Source organism: Sarcophilus harrisii, chromosome 2 (genome assembly GCF_902635505.1).
Source record: "Sarcophilus harrisii chromosome 2, mSarHar1.11, whole genome shotgun sequence".
Taxonomy (NCBI): Eukaryota; Metazoa; Chordata; class Mammalia; order Dasyuromorphia; family Dasyuridae; genus Sarcophilus; species Sarcophilus harrisii.
The window spans coordinates 330,239,768-330,263,544 of NC_045427.1; the positions used below are offsets into that span (position 1 = coordinate 330,239,768).

At 33.8% G+C, this 23,777-nt stretch overlaps 2 protein-coding genes across 2 annotated transcripts in view; both read left to right on the forward strand.

The window, feature by feature from the left end:
• Window positions 1–9,846, forward strand: part of PSMC6 (proteasome 26S subunit, ATPase 6) — a 28,935-nt gene extending 19,089 nt beyond the window's left edge. The window contains exons 9-14 of the mRNA XM_031952837.1: window positions 61–184; window positions 450–511; window positions 2,084–2,204; window positions 2,307–2,387; window positions 4,724–4,795; window positions 9,248–9,846. Of these exons, the coding sequence (XP_031808697.1) occupies window positions 61–184; window positions 450–511; window positions 2,084–2,204; window positions 2,307–2,387; window positions 4,724–4,795; window positions 9,248–9,366 (579 nt within the window). The 3' untranslated portion in view covers window positions 9,367–9,846. The remainder of the gene's footprint in view (window positions 1–60; window positions 185–449; window positions 512–2,083; window positions 2,205–2,306; window positions 2,388–4,723; window positions 4,796–9,247) is intronic.
• A 3,261-nt stretch (window positions 9,847–13,107) lies between these two features.
• STYX (serine/threonine/tyrosine interacting protein) overlaps window positions 13,108–23,777 on the forward strand; it is a 49,720-nt gene continuing 39,050 nt past the window's right edge. The window contains exon 1 of the mRNA XM_031952839.1: window positions 13,108–13,508. Coding sequence (XP_031808699.1) covers window positions 13,452–13,508 — 57 coding nt within the window. The 5' untranslated portion in view covers window positions 13,108–13,451. The remainder of the gene's footprint in view (window positions 13,509–23,777) is intronic.

The window sequence follows — 23,777 nt, forward strand, 5'->3', positions numbered from 1 at the left end:
TATTTTTGTACTGAAAAAATTTTTTGCACTTTTTAATCTCATTTTTCTGTTTTTTATCAGGTTGTATCCAGTTCCATTGTAGACAAGTATATTGGTGAAAGTGCTCGTTTGATCAGAGAAATGTTCAATTATGCCAGGGATCACCAGCCATGCATCATTTTCATGGATGAAATTGATGCTATTGGTAAGATGAATTGATTTCAAATTTTATTTTAGGCTTGTATTTGATTAAATTCTGAGGGAATTTGATTTTTCTTCTCCCTTATTTTTTATGGTTTGGGGAATTGATTATTCCAACTTCTTTGGCTATTTTAACTTTTGATAATGTAACTTTTTAAAAATCATTGTCCTATTTATCCTTATGCACAAAATTCAAATAAATTCTCTTTCATTAGACATGAAAAGAAATAAAAATATACATAAACTTCTAAATCTTATGTTCATTTTAGGTGGCCGTCGTTTTTCTGAGGGTACTTCAGCTGATAGAGAAATTCAGAGAACCCTAATGGAGGTAAAGTTTTGTCAAAGGGACTTATAGGAAAATCTGTTTACATAATTTTGTATGATGAAAACATTTACTTTAGCATCCCAAATCACCATCAGAACATTGATTGCAAAAAATGACTTATTACAGTTTTTCCTTCAAATTCATTATTAGAAGTATGAATGGACTAAAAATACTTGTTATAATCATGGACACATGAAGATTTTTTTTTTCGTTTTTAAGCAGAGAAGTGATGTAATCAAATCTCTGCATGACAATCTGTTTTATGGAAGGCTTAATAGGAATTTGCTGTTAGAGTCCAGGCAGATGATAAGGATCTGGATTAGGGTAGTGCCAGTGGATCTAGAGAACAGAGGACATAAGTGAGAAATGTTGTAGATGTGGAATATACTGGTATGGTTACTTTAATAAGAGTCAAATATTCCAAAATTTCAAACATCTGAGATTAAATCAGTGACGACACTGACAAAATTAATGAAATCATGAAAGAAAAAGGAAAATAAATTTTCAGTGCTGAATTTGAGGTGTTGGTAGGACAACTAGGCAAAGATTTCTTGTAGGATGTCTTTGGAAATGAAAAGAGATAAAAGTACTGAATCAAGATACTCTTCATTAAAATGTTAGTTGAAGTTATAGGAGTAAATAAGATTACCAATGGGAAGGAATGAAAAAAAAAGATAAAAAGAATATCAAGATTGCTCCTCCCCTCTCCCCCTACAAAAGTGGTAAAGAAACAAAGGAAGCTGTTCAGAAAGTAGGAGGAGAAGCAGAAGTGTTAAGCCAACTCCTTTGGTTTCTTTACTCTTCTCTTCCTTTGGAAGAAGAGGTTAGAAGTTTAGTGTAAGGACTGAAAAAGACCCTTGGATTTGGCATTCTAACTGTACGAGTGCAAAGTATACTGCCTTATAAGATATGAAACTTTAAAATAAATTTTATCTGTTCAGAGAAAAGTGTGTACTTACAAATTGTCTATTATTTTGAGTTTAAAAACAACTCAAATATTTCATTCATTTTTAATTGGTTAGCATCTGATAAGTTAATATACAAATTGGTAAAATGCATGTATTTGTTAAACTTGTATTTTAAAGTGTAAATTTTTTCCTGTGAAATTTATTTAACAAAGCCTTGTTGAAATAATGGTTTCTATATTTGAATTATTTTGATTATGTAAACATTTGATTTCTTTCAGTAATGTATGCACCCATTTTCACAAAAATATAAGGGAAATCCTTTATATCAGATTTCTCTAAGAGTGAATCAATGTTTGAAATTATTACTGTAGTATTAGAATTGAGTATCAAACTGAGCACTAATAGTGCAGTGTGAAATTTAGTTTTAGGTGTTTTAATATGTGAAAACTGGTTGTGGTAGAAATTTTCAAAATAACATTTGCCATTCTATTGCTTTCTTGATATTTTGAGAAGAGAGAAAGTCTCCTATGCAAAATATAAAAGATGTAATGAAATAGTCATTTGGGGCTTATTTCATTTTACTTAAATCTTTCATGCTTAGAAGAAGACATTTCAATGTGTCAGGCAAGTAAAATATTAAAATGTTTGTTTTTCAATTTGTTCTTAGTTACTAAATCAGATGGATGGATTTGATACTTTACACAGAGTAAAAATGATCATGGCTACAAACAGACCAGACACATTGGATCCTGCTTTATTGCGTCCGGGAAGATTAGATAGAAAAATACGTAAGTTTGCTTCAACGTTAGTTTTTTTCCTTTCACAGCTCTTTTTTTTTTTCCTTTTTAAAAAAATTATTTAAAATCAACTAAAATATTTGTTCATTTCAGATATTGATTTACCAAATGAACAAGCAAGATTAGACATACTCAAGATTCATGCAGGTCCTATCACAAAACATGGTGAAATAGGTATGAAATAACCTAAAATCTAATTTTTTGTGTTTTATGAATTATTTTTAAGACTAGGCCTGAGTCAGGTCAGTCCTCTGGTAAATTATATTTGATATGGTAATAAAATGAGAATTGTAAGTAATTCAACATTTATCTAAAGGAAAGAGAACAATTATATAACAATTCCTATTATGTGATTTGAGTAGGTATTATTATTACTATCTGCATTTTACAATTGAGGAAATAGGCAGAAAAAGGTTAAGTGTTTTTCCCAGCATCACACAGTTAGTATCTGTTTGACATTAGATTTAAACTTAGGTCTTATTGATTTTAGGTCTAGTGTTGTATTCACTGCACCCCCTAAGACATTTCTCTAGCCAAACCAGGGGGTTAATGTACAGTGAGGATATTGTGGGTTTTAATTCTGCTGAGTGAAGCTCACTTTCCTCTGATTGTCCATAATGATTTGCCAGCCAAACATCTCAAGCAAGATGTTAGTAGCCATTATTCCTCCTCCCCCCCCCCCCCCCCCCCCCCCCCCCCCCATTCCCCTCTTTCTGAGGCAATTGGGGTTAAATGACTTTCCCAAAGTCACACAACTAGGAAGTATTAAATGTCTTAAGACTAGATTTGAACTCAGGTCCTTCTGACTTCAGGACTGGTATTCTATCTCATGTGCCACCTAGATGCCCCAGGCACAAGTTTTAATCCTCTGAGCTAATCAAAAGAAAAACTACCATAACTTTCACAGAAGAAGGGGAAGGTGCAATATAGTAACTGATCTCTGAGGTAAAATGATACATGTGTAGTCCAAAAAAAAAAGATTGGAAATAAAGCCTCCTCTTCAGTTTTTTCTTCACCCTTAGCAGTCAGATTTTTTTTATCTTAATAAGTTTCTTGCTCATTATTCTTAGTATATATTTTATTGTTAAGATTTGGCCAAAATTCACTAATGAAGAAGTTATACTTAGAAAATTTTGGGATGCTTTGATCTGCACTTTTACAAAAATTGTTTTATTTTTGAAAAATAACTTTGGAGCTTTGATCTCAGACACAAAAGATTCAGTCAAGAGAGAAACATCTACATTATATGTCAGTTGTATGTGTACTGTTTTAGATGCATGTCTACATAGGTATAAATGTGTGTGTATATATGCATGTAGGTGTTTGTGTGACTGAAAGAATAAAGTAAACACAGCAGAGAACAAAAGAATAATCTATAAGGAAGCAAAGAAAAGATGGAGTCATGAATATAATCTCTTCTCTTACTATATATATATATATATATATATATATATATATATATATATATATATATGCTTACTTGAGAAGGAAATTTATTGTGTTCATATTTTGAATCCTTCATGTTTTGTGCTAGGTACAAGACAGTGGTTTTTTTGTTTTTTTGGTGTTTTGTGGGGGGTTTTTTTGTTGGTTTTTTTGTTGGTTTTTTTTTTTTTTTGGTTGGTGATTTTGTTTTTTAATTTTTCTTTTCTGTTTTTTTCTATTTTATTTTTTCTTGCTTTGTATTTAATTTGAAATAAATACTTTATTTGTTTTTTGCTGAGGCATTTGGGGTTAAGTGACTTGCCCAGGGTCACACAGCTAGATAGTGTTAAGTGTCTGAGACCAGATTTGAACTCAGGTCCTCCTGACTTCAGGGCTGGTGCTCTATCCACTGCACTACCTAGCTGCCCCCAAATAAATACTTTTTTAAAAAGTATCTTTGTACATAAAAACAGCCAATAAAACTTGCTTGGTAAATATCATTTGAATAAATTAATTTGTTACAACATACCTTTGTTATGTAACCTCAAATGGCCCTCACAACAAGGTCAAAGTCGTAGTCTGTAAACGTTCTAAGTGCCTACTATTGCCAGGCACTGTGATCAGCTTTGGTGATGCAAATGCAAAAAAAGAAAGTTACTGCCTTTAAGGAATGTCACTGGGAAAGACAGTACCAAAAAAAAGCTGAAAAGGGATGAGGACATAGAGAGGAGGGAAAGTCTCCATTTGGGACCATGGTGAAGAAACCAAAGAAGTCCAAAATGAGTGTAGCCTGATGGATAAGGAGACATATAAGGCAATTCTTTTATTCTTCAGTGATTCCATATGCCACTCCTTATTGAGATTTTTCTAGAACTCTTCTTTCTCCAAGCTCTCTTCAGTGCACCCTTTAAACTCATACTTTACTAGTATGTCATTAACTAAGAGCTCACCTTTTTTCCTCTTAGTAAATGATAATGAATTGGTTCTGATCCCATTTTCTCCAGTAGGAAGACATTCAGTCTAACTTTTCAGCATTGGAATAAAATTGAAAATAATCTTAAATTTCCATTATTCTCTATTATTAGATTATGAAGCAATTGTGAAGCTCTCAGATGGCTTTAATGGAGCAGATCTGAGAAATGTTTGCACTGAAGCAGGTAAGAAATTTTTTTTTTCAAATTGCATTATCTTCTGTGTCTATAATTTGACAAAAGTGAATTTTTGCAATTTATGTTACTAGAGTGGGCAGGGTATTAGATTAAAAAGTGACAAATTGTTCTGTGTAAAATTTCTATAAATACTGGTTACATATATTAGGTAATCCCTGTTTTTAGTTCTAACATTGACTTGCTTTTGTGACCCTCATTTTCAGTCTTTTGGCATTTTTGTGCCACCATGCTTTGTTTTTAAAATAGTAATTATTTTACTAGATCATTAAGCAGAATCATTATGTGACACTCAAGATTTTTAAGTTGAGCTGTGGTATTAGAAGCTAAATAAATTGTCAGAGATTGAGGAGTTGAGAAAAAGAAAAGTTAGGAATTATGGATAGCAGATAGTTTGGTAGTTTGAGAAGGTAGCAGACAAGTGAACATTTTTTTAAAGTTCAGATAGAGCTGAAGATGTTAGTAAGCAGCTTGGAAGGAAACTGAAGAATAATTAGAAGATTGCTGCATGGTAGATTAAAAGTATATCTGAAAGAGAGCAATGATGTAGAAAACAAAAAAGAATAGCACATTCATTTCATTCATGACTGCACAAAAAGATTGGCATAATTCTGCAAAAACCCATAAGCCTAATAAGAAAAGAAAAACAGCACATCTCCAATCTAGAGCTTCAGAGGAAGAAAAAAAATGATCTGATCTGTTAGCCACCATTATATAGAAATGAGGAATTTGGAATATGTTATTCCAGAAGCAGTATATAGAGCCTTAGAACCTAGAATAATTTACCCAGAAAAAGTGAGGGAAATTATATAGGGAAATGAGACCTTTAATTAAATCATCATTCCTTATGAAAAAGTCAGATCTGAGTTCAAATCTTGAAGTAAAGAAATGAAAAGAAATATAGACGGAAACAATACGTTGATCAATGAAAGGATTATATGATAAATGAATTGTTTGCATTCTAATAGGGAAAAAAGAAATGTCTTCTTAAAATTATGTCTTCAGGGTTCAGAAAAAATAGTATGGCTAGCAGTGCTTTTCTTCTGTTTTGATCGTCTTATGAAAAAGACATTTTAAAAGAGATTGGAGAGTAAATGAGGAAAAAGGGAAAGAAATTCACTATTTCACTTAATAGAGATATGTATGGTAAAAAATATATATATATACAAACTAGGAAGAAGGGATCGGAGAAATGAGCCTTCTCATGAATATTACTTTTTATCTGGATATGACAAAGGAAATGTGTGAAAACAAATATGTGAGAGTGGAAATAAACACATCTATCATTTGGTTTAAAAATAAATGAAACAGATCAAGAAATTTAAGTGGAGACAAGGAGAGAGGAAGGTGTTCTAATGCATAAGACAACTGAACTTGAAGTAAGGAAGAACTGGTTTGAAATTCGGTCTTAGACATTTACTAGTTGTATGACCTTAACCTTTTTCAACTTCTTTTTGCTTGCTCATAGCACCTACCTCTTGGAGATCGTTTTGAGGATCCAATGAAATAACATTTTTAAAATGCTATAAAATGTTGTTACTTTGGAGGTGATGTTGATGACAGGGCATGATCAATAATGGTTTGGCAAAACAAACTCCATTGTTAAAGCATTGTTCAAAAAGAAAGTAAAAACCTGCTATCCTCACGTGAAACAGATTGCTTCAACTTTAGTGTTAACTTTTTCACACAAACACCTTTTTTTTCTTTTATTCAGGCTAGTAGAAAGAAAGTACTGGATGTCATGGAGGGAATAAATAATGGTAATAGCTATGAATATGAATGGGAGGGCATACAACTAAGATGGAACGAGAATGGATTAGAGAGCAGGATCTCATAATGTTATATACAAGAAACACATTTGAAGCTGCCATTCCTAAAAACAAATAACTAAAGAATCACAGAGGTTATATAACTACTGTTAGCTCTTAATTTGTGTGAGCTGTCTTTTTTTTAAGAGTTTTTTTTTTTTTTATCAAAACCCACAGTTAACTCTAAAAATAAAACTAAAGAGATAATAGTGGTCATCAACAAAAAACTTTCTTTATTCTGTTCTTTAAGGGGAATTAGACACATGACACATGTGCTGGGATCCCCCTCTAGTAACAGACATACTTTACTATGAGCAAATCTCAATACTTATACCAATGGCTGTGCTTTGAGCTGTAGCCCTGACAATGGAGGGGTAACAACAGGATTGAGATCATAGAACTTCATGCCTGGAAAACAAATATGTTGCTTGTCTGAGTTTAGAGACCACCTGGTGCTATGCTAATGTGAAATAATTCTGGGATTTTGCTGTAGCTAAAACTATCCAGAGGACTGACTTGCAAAGGATTGTTGTTATGCCGAGCTTATACCCCAGCTTGCTGTGTCTTAACTCTGGAAAACAGGGCATCTTTAGTAAAAAGAAGGGTGGTGTTGGCAGAAGGATCCTGACAAAACAAAGGAGCATATGGGGTAGAACAAAAATGCATGCTTCGGCAAAACTTTTTAAAGGAGGGGAGTAGTATTGCAAAGCACCTAAGCTATCTGACCTTCTATTTCTCCTCTGTAAAATGAGGAAGTTGGAGTAGATGATCTGTAAAGTATCTGTTCTAGCTCTCTTTCTGTGACTTGTGACAGCTTATTAAATGTCAGATCCAGAATTGAAATCTAGCTCTACTGACCACAAGTTTAACACTTTTTTTCATTGTACTAGTTGTAGGATTAATTTCATTTTAGTTGCTCGGGTATAGCACTCCACCAGATTTTTGCTTATCATAAACTTACAAGCACAGATAGGAAACATTGTATTCTTTTTTTATGGAGAAGAATTGAAGATGAAAGGAAAGAAATACTATTTTTATTGTAATGGTTGAAAGTAAAAACTACAGATAGCAAGATATATTACTTAAAATCTGAGATTGAGAGATTGATTACACTAATTAATCACAAGCAAATACTTGATTTTGACATAAAAATACTTGTGTTTGAATTATGATCATTAGTGGCAAATGAAGCAATCCCAAAGTCTAGAAAATGAAATGAAACTTTTATTTTCTTTACTCAGTAAAAAAAAAAAAAAAAAAAAAAAAATAGGAGTACTAACAAATAAATTGGTTTGGTTTTTACCTTGTAAAATTTTAAATTAATTAAATTGTATATGGGAAGAAGCAATGAAGAAACTAGATAGTCCACCAACTAACTAACTAATCCCAGAATACTGCCAACACCTTTAAGAATAGAAAAGGTGATTTTTTTTTTTTTAATTAAAAGAAATAAAAAGAACATTGGACATAAAGTAAGATTTAGTTCTCTTAACCTTTACATGATAATTTCAGGCTATAATCAGCATCTAAAGCAGTAAAACATTTTATCTAATGAGTAGTTTAAGTTAATCTTTGTTTCATGAAATATTACTCCTAGTTCTTTACATTAAATGTATAATTTTAATTTGGCAACTCATTATAGTTAGCCTACCTATTGGTAATCCAGTTGGCCATTTGAACATTCCCTGGGAAAAATATTTCTTGCTCTGTACTAAATTCTGTAAAAGTGTTGGCACTGCATTCCCCAGTTGATAAATAGTAAAAATCTATGAACAAGAAATTTTCAAAGGAAAAAATTCAAGCTATCAATAGCTATATGGCAAAAAAAAAAATGTTCTAAATCAGTAATGCAGATTTAAAAAGGCTAAGGTTCCATCTCAGACCATCATATTGGCAAAATTTACCAAAAAAGGAAAATTAGACATGGTGCAGGACCATGGAAAAAAAATATATTTATCAACAGTACACTGTTAATTAAGCTATGAACTGGTCCAGACATTTTGGCAAACAATTTGGAGTTACTACACAAAATTTTTGCATACTTTTTGATCCAGCTATACCAAGGAGGAGGAAGAGGACCTATATATACAAAATTATTTATAATATCTTCTTTTGCAATGTCAAAGAATTAAAAATTCAGGGGTACCATCAATTGAGAAATTGCTGAACAAATTACAGTATATGAACATGATGGGAATACATCATGCTGAAAGAAAGAAAGGGCAAGGGGCACTTACGAAGAATTTTATGAGTTGATGGAAAATAATTTATACAGTGATAGCAATATTATAAAAACTACTTTGAAAGATTTAGGAATGCTTATCAACACAATTAGCAACCATAATTCCAGAGGATTCGTGATGAAATGTGCTGTCTACTTCTTGATATAAAATTAATGCACTCAGTACAAATGGAGGCTTTTTTTGTCATACTCTATGCAGCAATTTGTTTCATATGATATTTATAAGAAGAGTTTGGGGTTCATTTCCCTCCTTTTTTTCAATGGAAGGGGAGGGGGAGAAAAATAGACTTTCTTTGATTGGGGGGGGGGGAATGTTGACAATAACAGAGTAAATGTAAAAAATGAAATAACTTAATAAATACCAGAATTGTTAATTATATTTATTCTTCACAGGTATGTTTGCAATTCGTGCTGATCATGATTTTGTAGTACAGGAAGATTTCATGAAAGCAGTAAGAAAAGTGGCTGATTCTAAGAAGTTGGAATCTAAACTTGACTATAAACCTGTCTAAGTTATAGTTCTTAAAAGACATTAGCATATATAAAAATAAAGTTGAGGAAAATAATGTATGTATTGGATATTATCTCATTAAAAGCATATTACATATAAAGTAACAGTTCATTAACTATGTACAATAATGGTGCAAAAGATAGATTTGTCAATGTTGCATTGCAGCAAATTAAATGAAATGCGGTGAATAAGGATTTTCAAAATTGTTACTTTGTGAGCAATTTTTAAAATATTGAAATGATTTGAGGTTTCAATTTTTAAAAAATGACATTTTATATTATTTCACTTGTTTTCTTCATCCCAAAGAATTGAATAAAATTTATTTAATTCAGTCTTCTTAGCACAGTAACCTTGGCCAAGAGAACATTTGTCATGATTGTTTGGGATCTTTGGTAAGTTTTATATGACAGTCCAAATCGGTGTCCCTTGAATTTGAGATATTTAAAAGTTGGTTTAAAAATAAAACCTGTCAGTGATCTTGGATTCTTATTCCAATACATTATATATGTGTATGTATATACATAATTGTGCTGTGTGTGTGTGTGTGTATGTGTGTGTGTAATTATTATGCCTCAAATATATTTTTATATATATAAATATATGAATTATATATATCACATATATAAATATATATAAAAAATATAATTATTCTGCCTCTCAAATCAAGTTGTATGTATAGTGATCCTTCCATAAACATTTTTATTTTGGGGGGAGAGGTGGAAGGAACCTGACCTTGTCTGAATATGGGAAGAAATTTTTTCTCCTCCTTTCCCCCACTGAAATTAAAGATATTGGGTTTTTTAGTAGTTTAAACTGTAGAAGAATTTCATACTTTGGTTGTATCTGAACCTAATGTAGCCTGCTAATTAGGCACATGTTAATGTGTTTAGGAAATCTTCCTAACTGCTGACCCAAAAAGTTTTTGCTCTGTGCATAGGTCTTCTCCATGATAAGATACTTAAAAGCTACAAGGAAATTTGTCACTTGATATAAGTAATGATAATTTCAATTTGATAATTAAGTTAGCATCATTGACTCAAAATTGCAGTTTTACTAAAACTAAATCAGCCTTTAATTATTAGCTGAATATTATAGTATTACGTGCCCTTTTAAAAAAAAAAATCTCTTCATTGTTGGATTAGATGACTTCTGAGATCCCTTCCAGCTCTTAAAGGGAAGTAGGTGAAAAATAGACTGAGATTGTTTATAGGACAGTAACACCACCAACTTAATACTTTCCTAAAGCAAGTAGTTTATATTCCTAAAACTGTGTTAATGGTAATTTAATTAAAGTGAGTTTTTGTGTTAGGAGCAGTATTTTGAAGACCCTACCCTCTAAAGTCTAAATTTTACTTTAAAAAGTACTGAAACTTAATTCCTAGTGCCATAAACAGAAAAACTGGGGCAGCAATAGTCACTTGGCTCCTTTCTCAGGCATGTGACCTCAGATCGTCATAAGTAACATGGGAGGCAGTACAATTGAGCCCAAATTAATGAATTATATATCTTTGCTGAATATCCTTTTCTTGCTCTGATTTCATACTTCTCTCTCAAGGCTAAGTAAACTTTTTTGTTAATTGTCACATGTTCTGCAAATGTCTTGTTTTATACCAATTTCAAACCTAAATAACCAGACTAGCCTGAATCAATCCTGATATGTTATATGTATGGATGAATGAAAACACATTTATTTGTCATAATCATTATGTCCTAATGGTGATGCAAATTGTAAAACTGAGTCTGTTCACAAAAAGTTCACCTTGAAATAAAATTGCAGAGTCTGTGTGTAACAATAGGAATAGTTTCAAGACATCCCAAGGCTAAGAAGATAATTAAGATAATGCCAGAGTACTGTAGGGGAAGAGAAGCAGAATAGATGGTGATTGCATCTGAAGATACAATGGTAGGGCAGATGGTAAGGCCTGGTGGTTCTCCAGTTCATCAGAAGTTAAGTTCCATATTATCCAGACTGAGTAAAATAGCCTAGGTGAAGAGGGAAGACAAGGTGGGAAGGCATCCTCGGAAGTGGCAGTTCTTGCTAGTTTGGGGTTGATTTGAAGATAAAAGTTGAAGGCTGGTGGGGGAGGGAGGGGTAAATAAAGGGATAGAGTCATCCTGGATATATATATATACATACATACATACATACATACATACACACACATATTTTTTTCCCTGCTTGCATTTTACTCATAAAAAGTAATGAAATTTTACTTTAGTCAATATTAATAGGCAAAAATCAGCCTAAATCATTGCTTTGATTAGATATTCTACTTTGTTTTTTAAAGATTTTGACCCAATGATGTCATTATAATGAAAACAATAAATAAAGTATAACTTTTTTCTCCAACAGTTACATAAACTACATGGTACTACATTTTAGGGAAAGAAAATGCAAGTCACTTAATGTTAACCTGTTTAAATTTTCCTAAGATTATTTTTTTAGTTGAAACTTTAGGGAAAGTTGAACAAATGTCACAATTCATTGGTATAATGTTGGGCAAGTTATTATAACTCTTGGTCCCCTTTCTGTAAAAGTGGACCAAATAACCCCTTTCAACTCTGACATTTTAAGATACTTTGTGAATGTAAACTGAGTAGTACAAATTTTTTTCATTTATTTGCAACTTTATCTGTAACTAAAATCCAAGATTAGAAAGCTGTGAACCAGTTGCTAATCTGCATTGATGAAGGGATTTCCTCAACTGCAGCTTCATATACTCCTTTTCTCACTAAATGCTGTTAGATCCTTAGGAATATTTTCCTGACTTACACTAGATTTTTAGAAATCTAGAGAAAATTTGATTTGTAACATGTCAGGAGTAATGTGGCACGTTTTACAAAATATGGGGTGGGGAAGAATGAAGATTATAAGTTGTTTTGGACATTTTGAGTTTAAGATGTTTATGGGACAGCTAGTTTAGTATGTCTTGCATTTGGAAATGCAAGACTGGAGAAGTTAAGTAAGGTAAGTATATTTTGGAATACTTAGTATAGAGATAATAGTTGAATCTGTGAAAGCTGATGAAATCACCAAGTGAAATACAGATAATACACTATGAAAGGGGGGTTGGATGATCTTTTTATGCCTTTTTTTTTTTTTTACCAGACATTTCCTTTTTCTAGAGATCCCTAAAGAAACTTCATCTACCAATATAGATCTGGCATCTACTTTGCAATTTATAATCTTAGTTTCTTGGGACTGCTGAAAAGTTGAATGATTTGTCCTGGGTCATAAAGTCACTGTGTATCAGACATGGAACTTGAACCTGTCTTCATGATTCAATTCTGATGCTTTCTCTACAAATGCTGCCTTTTAAAAGTTATAATTCTTTTGTACTTTTGTGAAAACAAATGGAAATACATCTGCTTGATTCTCAATTACGTGTGGGAGACAGGTGGTGCAACCTGGGTAATCGGGATGGGGTAGAAACATACCAAGATTCACCTTAAATTTCCGAATTATTGCCTAATCCTGTGGTATGGCATTTTAACAAACCGCCAGCTGTTAGATACTGCGTCCTTTAAAAACGGAATCAGTATTGCCGAGCTAGGAAATGGGATATGGTACAGTCTACCTTTGCGGTGCACCCATTTCCTGAGTCCAGTGCCTTGGCATATCCTACAGATGTAGCCTGTAGCTGAAGGAAGTGCTCGTGTGGCTACGTCAGCTCCGCTGGCTGGACCGGAGGAGGGGCGTGATTAAGACCGGCGCAGTGACACTTGGGGGCGGGAGGGTAGGGCAACACTTTACGTGGTCCTGTATTGGTTAGGCCGGCGGAGGAAGTCTAGTGCTTTGCCTTGCCTAGGGTGCTGTTTAGCAGTGTAGAAGGCTGAAGGGGCGGGGCAGGGGGTGGTGAGGAACAGCATGGCGGCTGAGCACGAGCCATCCAACGCTCTGCGGCGCCACAGGAGTCGCCGGGAACTAGTGGCCTTAGTGTGTCAGTAGCCAGCCTGCATCCCCCCCCCACCCTCGGCCTTTTCTACTGCGGCCGCCGCTAGCAAGCAGCCCCACAACCTGCCTGAAGGTTACGGGCTGGACAGCCAGCTGGCTCCATAAACCACACCAGCCAGTTGGCTGGGGCAATGGAGGACGTGAAGTTGGAGTTTCCCACCCTACCACAGTCCAAAGAAGATGCTGAGGTAAGTTAGGCCCTGGGGAGTATCAGGCAACGCCTGGCTAGAGATAGGCCTTCACACAGCCTCAGTCTGGCTTAAGGGCGGTCTCAAGGCCTCGGCCTGGCTCCTTCCAAACTCCCTCTGATCAAGGATCGCCTACACTTCTCTGATAAAGTGAGGTATTAAGGGAGACCTGCCTCTGAGCTGAAGCGATGACCCGAAGATCCTTTCTACGGACCGGAGCGGGTGCAGAGGGAGGGAATCGGGGTATCCCAAGCTGTTTGGCCTCCTGCTGCCTCCTTTCTGTGGTGCTCCAAGCCAAACGTATCCGAAATAAATATATCTTGCAGTGTAATAGCCAGGCTGAGGATTTGGGGGGTAAACCCCAGTTCCTATTGAAAGCCAGACATCGGTTTCAACCGATTCCTCCTGGAACAGGTAGTCTAAAGTTGTTGCCAAAGATGAAAGATTTCAGGAACTGGGAAGCCTGGACGTTGCAACTATACTTGTAATTTTCCAAAGTTCGGTAGAATTCTGATTAGGGAAGGCGAATAAGAATTTTCATCTAAAAATGTTGGCTTTTTGGAATTAATATAGGAAGCAAGATTAATATAAGATTGAAAAGATTTCTAAATGCTTTGGTAGCCAACACTTTTGTTTGTGTTTATATTTATACTATTGTTGTGTTTTACTTAGAGGGCATTTTACATGATTTGTATATTAGACTTCTCTTTCTCGGTTTCATAAGTGTGGATGTATGATGTTAGGAAGAAATCTAATATTACTGGATACCAAAATCTTTCAAGTCCCAAAATCAATCAAAAAATGTGTTTGAGGAAACAAATGAAAGAATTATTTCAAAGTGAGCCTGAAAAGGAGGCCTTCCTTTTACACTCTTAATACTCCCTAGGCCCTGGTGTATGTATTTGTTCTCTTCTGGACTAAAGGAAATCCAAAGGAAAAAAAAACCTCAAGAATTTATATTGTTAATTTGGAGTCCTCTCTAACAGAAGTTTTTTTTTTTTAATTTTATTAAATTATTTTAAGTTTTATATGCTGTCATGACAGTCAGTCTTTTGACGTCAGAGCCACCAGTATACATTTTGATTCACTGATGCACATTAGAATTTTTTACTGTCATTCCTTAGCTGTTTACTTGGGTTCTAGGAAGATTTTGGAAACAATAGATTTTCTTTAAAGTCTATTTTCTTATATTTACAGAAGTAGAAAAAAAAGAGCTAAGTAATATTTAAAGTATAGTCAGTTTATGAGACTCATTTACAAGATTAGTAATAAAAATTAACATATATTAAGGATGCAAACTTGGGGGTTGTTGTTCCTTCAGAACTGGAAGCAAATATCATTTTTATATTATTATATCTTAATCATTTAAGAGTTGTGAAATTTATGTAACAATCCTTTATTGGAAATTTACACAGTGCAGTTTCTGTGGTTTGCATATTGGTTTATTTACCTTCCTAATTTTCAGTGTAGGACCTTTGGCAAATATTTTATGTCTAAAAGCTTGAACTATCAGAGTGATCCAATTAACATCTTGAGTGACATTAGATCCTCTTATCCAAAGAAAGGTGAGGTACAGGTGTTGAGTTGTTTTTCATTTTGGGGATTTTCTTGGCAAAGATGCTGGAGTCTTTGCCATTTCCTTCTCTAGCTCATTTAACAAATGAGAAAATTGAGGCAAAGAGCCAAAGTGATTTGCCCAAAGGCACACAGCTAGTAAATGTCCAAGTTCAAATTTAAATTCAGGTCTTCTCAGCAGCAGACCTGTCGCACCATCCACTTTAATATCTAGCTGCCCCTTGAGGTTGAATAGGGAATGAAAAAGAGAAAGATAAGGAGAAATAAATGCCTATCAAGTTGAGGAATGGTAAAGTACCATTAAAATGTAATTTCAAGTTGCCATATGTAGGTTATCAGTATGCAAAAAGATTTCAGCAAATTAGAATGGCAAGCAAAATGTAATATTTGATTAAATTTGATAAATTCTCATGATCTGACCACTGGGAATACATAAACAAAAAAATTTTTAAGAAGTGGAAAAGATGTGGTGGTGGCAGTGGTGGTGGGGGTATTAGTAGTTTAGCTGCATTAATATTGCATTATATGTAAAGTTTCCAGCATGCTTTATCCCATTTGATCATTATAACAAGCTTGTGAGATGGTTGTTGCAATTATCACTTCCATTTTAGAGATACTGAAACTTCAGATTCCATATCCTGGAATTAAACTTTTTTCCCTTTTTTTTTTTTTTTTAAACCTTTCCCCTTTTACCCATTCATCTAGGTCTTGTTGATCCATATTTCTTGCATTTTTTTCCTCTTCACTCACAAAAATCTTGTTTTAGTTCAGACATTTGTTATATCTTGCCAGAACTGTTGCAGAAGCCTACTACTAATTGGTCTTGCTGTTTCCAGTTCATCCTCCATACAGATGCCAAATTGATATTTCTAAAACATAAATCTGCCCCTTTCCTTCCCTAATCATCAGTGGCTATCTATTGTCTCTAAAATAAAATACAAACTATTTAGTCTGGAATCTTAAGGCACTCAACTACCCTTAAGGTATGCCCTTAAGGCATTTCAACTACCCTTCTAGTCATATTTCAAGTCAAGTCAGCAAACATTTATTTATTAAGGGTTTACTTACTATGTCAATCAGTTTGTCAGTAAACATGTATACTGAGGATACTAAGAGAGACAAAAGACAGTCCGTGTTCACAATTTAATAGGAGAGGCAACATGTACATAACTATGTACAAACAAGATACAGAATAAATAAAAAATTATCCACAAAAGGAAGGCACCAGAATTAAGAGAGATTGGGAAAGGCTCCTAGTAAAAAACGGGGTTTTATCTAGAACCTGAAGGAAGTCCAGGAGGCCATGGGACAAAGATGAGAAGGGAGGAGAGTATTCTGTGAATGGGGGATAACAAGTGAAAATGCCCATAGGTGGGAGATGGTGTCTCTTGGCTGGGTACATGGGTGGAGGCTACATTTAGTGTAAGGTGTAAGAAGAATGGTAAGGTTTTGAAGGACTTTGATTGCCAAGTAGAAGATTTTATAATTGGTTCTGGAGATGATAGGGAGCCACTAGAATTTACTGAGTAGAGTAATAACATATTTAAGTCTGTGCTTTAGGAAAATCACATTAGGAAGATTATCTGTTTGGCAGCCAGATTAACCAACTATTGCAATAATTCAGTTATGAGAGAATACCCTCCAGAACCATGGTGTCAGAGAAAAGAAGGGGCCCTGTAACCACAAATGTTAAGAAGATACAATTAATATGCCTTAGCAACAGATTGTAAGAGTAAGAGTGAACATGATTGGAAGCCTAGATGATTGAAAGGGTTGATGGTACTTTCTACTATAATATTGAAATTAGGAAGAGGGTAGGAGAAGAGGGAAGATTACATGCTGAGTTTAAGATATTTATGTTTAGTATGTCTAAAGGGCATTTGGAAATACAAGATTGGAGAGGTAAAGATAAGTATATTTTAGAACACTTAATGTAGAGATGATAGTTGAATATATGAGAGCTAATGAAATCACTAGGTGAAATACAGTATTATGGAAGAAGAGAAGACCCAGGACTGCAAAATCCTGTGGTATATCCCCTCTTAAGGGGATTGGATGAAGATCCAGCAAAGGCTACTGAGGAGTGATTATATAGATAGGAGGAAAATCAGGAGAAAATAATACTGCCATAAGTAATTCAATCATTCTGAGAGTAATTTGGAAGTATCCCAGAGGGCAACCAAACTGTGTGTGTCTTTTGATCCAGCTATATCACTAGCTGATAGAGATCCCAAAAAAGAGAAAAGAACCCGCATGTACAAAAATATTTATGGCGCTCTGTTTATGATGTCAAAGAATTAGAAATTGAGAGGAAGCTCATTAATTGGGGAATGGCTGAACAAGTTGTGGTAAATGGATACTGTTGTTTTATAAGAAATAATAATAAGAATAATAAGAAAAATATGAAAAGTCTTAACATGAACCTTTGCTGAGTGAAGTAAGCAGAACCAGGAGAACATTGTACATAGCAACAACAACTGTACAATTATCAGCTATGAAGGACTTAATCTCTTCTCAGCAATACAATTATCCAAGACAATTTCAAAAGATTCAAGATAAAAAATGCAATCCACATCCAGAGAAAGAACTATGGAGACTGGATGAAGACCAACGTATACTATTTTCACATTATTTTTGGTTTTTATTTCTCATGGTTTTTTCCTTTTGTTCTGATTCTTTCACAACATGTTTAACATGATTGTACATGTATAACCTATATCAGATTGCTTACTGTCTTGTCAGGGGGGAGGGAGGGAGGGAGGGAGGGAGGGAGGGACAAAAGTTTGGAACTCAGAAACAATATAAAAATGAATGTTGAAAACTGTCTTTACATAAAATTGGAAAAAATAAAAGAAAATGCAAAAAGAAAATAGTATTACAAAAACTTCAAAAAAGCTTAACAAGGAGGAAGCAAGTGATCAAGTGGATTAAAGACTGAAATTTTTAAAGGCCCATCAAGTTTGGTAATAAAAAGGTCATTAATAACTAAGGAAGCAGGGGGAGGCAGTTTTGTTTGAGATGAAGTCACAGTACCTGGCCAGAGATAGAGGGATTTTTCAGGATGGGAGAGACATAAGCATGCTTGTAGGTAGTCTGGAAGTAAATAGATATTGAAAATAAGAGAAAATGGGGATGATTGGGGAGACATTCTGCTGAAGAGAGGATGCAATGGCATCACTTAAACATGAAAAGTAGATTGCTTTTCCAAAAACTGAGTCTTCTCATGAGATATGGCAAGAAAGCATATGGATGACTTGATATTAGCCAGGGTGAAAATCATCTTAGAAAAAAAGGGATTTGTAGCTAGTTGTAAATGTGGATGACCTGGGAAAGAACTGAGGGAACAGGATTTTTGAGGTTGTGGTATAGATAAAGAATAAAATTTGGTTTTGGAAGGGATAGGGAGAGGTGGAATGACAATGTATTATGATCAGATAAGGGAATTTAAAAGTTTATGAACTATGAAGTAATTCTTTTATGAATGATGGCAACATCAAAACAGTGACCATCTCTGTGACTCAGGTAGGTTGGAGGACATAGGAAATCAATAAATTAAAGACTGATGTTGGAAGGAATGTCAGTATGTGTATTGCCTTAACATGAGGGCAGGCATTTGGGAGAAGAGAAAGATTAACTAGGCACTGAAGTCGCTGCAGGAGAAATGGAAATTCATCTTACATCTTGGTAGACAACAGCTAGCAGAATTGTTTTGGACAGTAATAATAAAGCATTTGTGAAATACTTCATATGTAGCCGGCCACAGAGATATCTTGAATGCTCAGCTCAATTAATAAACAGCTAACTTGGTAATAAAAAGAAAGGCAAAATATAGGGCCTATTCTCAAGATTCTTACAGCTTCTTTGGAGAGACAACATGCCAACAACTATGTACAAACAAGCTGTCTATAGGACAAATTGTAAAGGAAGACAAGATTATTAAAAGCGGCTGGGACAGGCTTCCTGTAAAAAGTGATTTTACTTGGTGCTTGAAAAAGCTAGGGAAACCATGAGGCTTAGAGGAGGAAGAGCAGTCAATACATAAGAGAGAGTGAAAATTCCTGGCGTGAGGAAATGGAGAAATGCTGTGTTGATGTGAAACAGATATTCCATATGTAACCACCTAATTATATTCTTATCTAATCCTTTTCTGTCCATCTTTTCCATAAGAACCATGCAAAATACTTTATTAAAAGGTTTGAAAATCTAGACAAAGTAAATTCATAGCATTTTTATTTACTAGTTTATTTGGTCAAAAAAGGAAATGAAAATAGTTCTTAACGAATCTATGCTAGTTTTTTGTAATTACTATTCCTTTTTAAATGTTCACCAGTTGTGTCTTTTCTAGAATCTTCCTAGGAATCAAAAAATGATGCTTACTACCTAGCACTTTACAAATCTGTTCTCTTCCCCTTTTAAACACTAAAATATTTTTTCTTTTTTCATGACTTTTCAAATATTAGTGACCATGGCTCAACAATCATTGCCAATTTTTTGTTTTAAGGGATATGTAGGATTTTGTCTAGGTCAATAGTCTTTAATTCAGCAAGGATGGCTTTATTATCTCTTGATCATGAATATCAACTTTTTGTTACTTTTGTGATTTCAAGTATAAAATTAATTCTCACTTTAGAGAAAAAAATAAACAAAATAAAAATTGAGCAGGCTTGCATTCTCTCAGTTTAATCATAGTTATCCCATACATCTCAAGCAAAGATCTTATTCTTGTTTGATCTTTTTCTTATCCCAAATATAAAGAACATCCCAGAGAATGTCTACCCCTTTGTGCCTCTCCTTTTTCTTTTAAATTCTTTGTAGACTAGAGAAGGAAGGTCATTCCATCAAGTCTCCAACCTTTATGGAAGGACATTAATAATCATTTCTTTAGTTTTAGGCAAGTGTCTACTCAACTGCCCAAGATAGTTTTTTATGAAAGATTCCATCCAGAGACCTAAAGACAATGAAAATCTCCTCAAACTTATCGCTCAATAACTAACAAACTCTTCCCAACCCAGCAATTCTGACTCTGCAGCTGTCATCCATTCCTTCCCACTATTGCCTGATCTCTTACTCCTATTCCCTTCAACTAAAAACCCCAACATCACTCTAAAGCTGCCTATGCCTTCCACTATTTTCTTTAGAATGCCTGCTCCACAGGCAAAAAATATACTCCATTCTAAATCTTTTACTTTTCTTCTCCTTCCATTTCATTAAAGTTTGGTTCCTTCCTGTTAACACAGCCTCTGTTGGCCATCCTTTCCAACACTGGCTGTACTTTCATGCCTTCAACTCAGTAATTGAGGTATGAGAGTTGGAATACTTCTTATTCCCCATTGCCATTTCCAGATTCCCTCCCTACCATCATCACTGAGTCATCTTTCCTCTTTTGACGATCACTCAATGCATATTTACTGTCCAGTACAATTCTGCTAGCTGTTGTCTACCAAGCTGTAAGAAGAATTTCCATTTCTCCTGCCATGACTTTAGTGCCTAGTTAATCTTTCTCTTCTGCCAAATCCCTGCCCTCACATTAAGGCAATACACATACTGACATTCCTTCTAACATCAGTCTTTAATTTATTGATTTTCCATGTCTTGTTTTTATGGTTCATTTTGTAGCCCACTACAAAGAGGTTTTCTAAGCACACAACTAGGTCATTCACAAATACAGACAGTTTTGTCATCTCTTTGCTGATATTTATATCTTTAATTTTGTTCTTGTCTTACTATCACAACTAATTTCTAGTAAAACAATAATAGGAAAATGGGACATTCTTGCTTTAAAACCCTTTTCTATTGAATTCTAATGTTTCTCATTTTCAGTGTTAGATCTTTATTCGAAATATATGTTCTCAATAACAAGTATTCAGTTTATTTTAAAATTTTATTTATTTGAAATTTAAGATGCCAAATAGAAAAAAAAAAAACTATTGTTATGGACACAGCAGAACATATGCAATTCTTCCATTTCAAGAAAATCTATACAGCAAACATTGTGCTCAGTTACCCATGTTTTCTTTGCTTCCCTGTAGGTTTTCTTTTGTTCTTTACTGTACATTTTTTATTTTATTCTTTTCTTCCACTCTCCCCAACCCACCTCAAAGGCTATCAGTGCTGATACACACACACACACACACACACATCTGTATACTATTTATACATTCATATCTATGTAAGGCTGTATTATGCTTATTTGTCCTCTGTTTCTCTGAAACTGAACAACACCATCTTTCATATGTCCAAGTCTTTCCATGTTTTTCTAAATTCATCAAGTCATCATTTTCTACACCAGTGATATTCCAATCTTATACTATCTAGTTATTTTAAATACTATAATATTAATATGATTGACCTATAGTAAGTTTCCCTATTTTTTTCTTTTGACACAATTTTAGCTTCTGAGATCAATTATAATACCCTTGCTTTTTTTCCTAATAGATTCTAGTCCTGATCATTGTTATGTTTCTGTATAATCTTTTATTTCCTATCCCTGCTGACTCCTCTGCTTTACTTTCACTTACTATCTTGCCTTGCTATTACTTAGCCTATCCCTCCTACCTCTACTCAACAGCCCTTCAACCCCAGGATGCTTCTCTTATTCTCTCCCCTTCCCTCTTTATCCCATTCCTGTTAATCTATACACCACATCCCATTAGTCTACAAACTTTCTTCTATATCCCAACCCTTATTCTATTCCTTCCTCTCTTATTTCTTACTAAATTTAGATGTTTATACCCTTCTAGATGTATACAATGTATTATTCCTGCTTTAACCTATTCCCGATATAAGTAGGTTTCCAGAACTACTTAGCCTCCTCCTACACAGTTAGGTAGGAAAAGGTAAGAAAAGTTATTAGGTTATACAAATGAGGTGCAAATGCAAGAACTGACATGGAAGAATTAATGAGGGAAGAGGGCTGGATCAGTAAATTCTGCACACTGAACAATTTTTAACTTATTTTCATTTCTTTTTATCTTTCTGATGGATTTATGCAGTTTCTAAGGGTTATATAATACAATTATAGAGTATGAGTTGGAAAAGACCTCAATAGACAACTAGTAGATTCCATACAGGAAAGGAATCTTCACCATAACAAAACAGACAAGTTTTTAACCTCTGATTAGAGATTTAACCTCTGATTAGAGACTTCCAAAAAGACAGAACCAACCACTTCTCTAAGCAATTTATTCTACTTTTGGACAACTTTAATTGGAAGACACACTCCTTGAAATATTTGAAGATAGCTATCATGTCCCTTAAGTCTTCTCTTCTTCAAGCTAAATATGCCAAGTTACTTCAATCAAATCTCTTATTACATGAACTCAAAGGGTCTTCACTACCCTAGTTACCCATTCTCCAGATACTTTCTACCTTGTTAAGCTTAGAACTGAACGTAGATGAATTCTGGACAACATAATTATATAAAATACTGTCCATATTTGTGAATGACCTAGTTGTGTGCTTAGAAAACCTCTGAACCATAAAAACAAGAATTTCCATATAATATTAACAAAGAAAACTTAAGGGAACAACAACAGGAATATTTCTAAATAGCTGTACAACAGGTATGATGTATGTCTTATTAAGTATAATTTTAAGACTGGCAAAAAATAAAAGTTCAATTATGTAATTGGAGAGAGATTCACCCCTTAGAATTGTGCCATGCTAGTTTAATGAAAGTGACTGACCTAAAATAATTAAAAATTTAGTGTTTAGTAATCATTTAGTAAAGGTATACTTTTTCTTTTTACTAGATAAGATAATAAAATTAATCTAGAAAAAGAAATTAAAATCGTAAGGGGAATAATGAGTTAAAATATAAATGAGATTTCAAATTATGGAACAGAGATCTCAAAACTTGTGAGAACTGATTAAAAAGCAGAAAAGTGGAATTACATGTTAATGGAATTAAAAAACAAAACTACATAAAATTAAAAACATTAATAAAAACAATGAAGAGAAAATTGGAAGAGATAAAATGGGGAAAATATTTGTTTCAAGCACCACCAATTGGTGATGAACAGATATCAGTATGATATCTAGAATGTACAAAAAATTATAATGAGTATGTCACTCTAAGGGATACTCCCCAATAGATAATGAGATTTGATAATTATAAATGACTACATGACTACATGTCCCAAAAACAGAAAATGAGGATATCCAAGTTGCTTCTTTGTTTTGCTAGATTGGCCTGTTGGATCGTTGAAAGTAAAATTCTTGACAGAACCAAACTTTGTAACATTGATATATGCAGAGAAACTTTTACAGTTTATGTTTGGTTCCCTCCTCCTCCTTTTTAAAATCCATTATTTTATCATTGCGTGGTAGAGAGCAGATCTTCTTATTTGAATTTTTTGAAAACTGCTATTAACATTTAATCTGACTTCAAGTGCCAGATAAATCAAGTAGCTCAACACCATAGCTCAAATGATTTTTAAGAAAGCATCTTTTCTCTAAAATATTTTCATAATTAAGTACAATTTCTGTAGTGAATTTTGTTGCTTGTTTTTCTCTGTTAGAGGAGATGAGAGGTTTCAGTTTGAAAGTGCCTTATGTAAAGACAAAATTCTTCAGTAAAATTTTTTTTTAAGTACAGAATGAAAAGATATGGCCAAATATCACTTTGAAAAAGATAGTGATGATTTTAATGATCTGACTGTGAAACATGTCAACAGTGTGATGATAATATAGCAG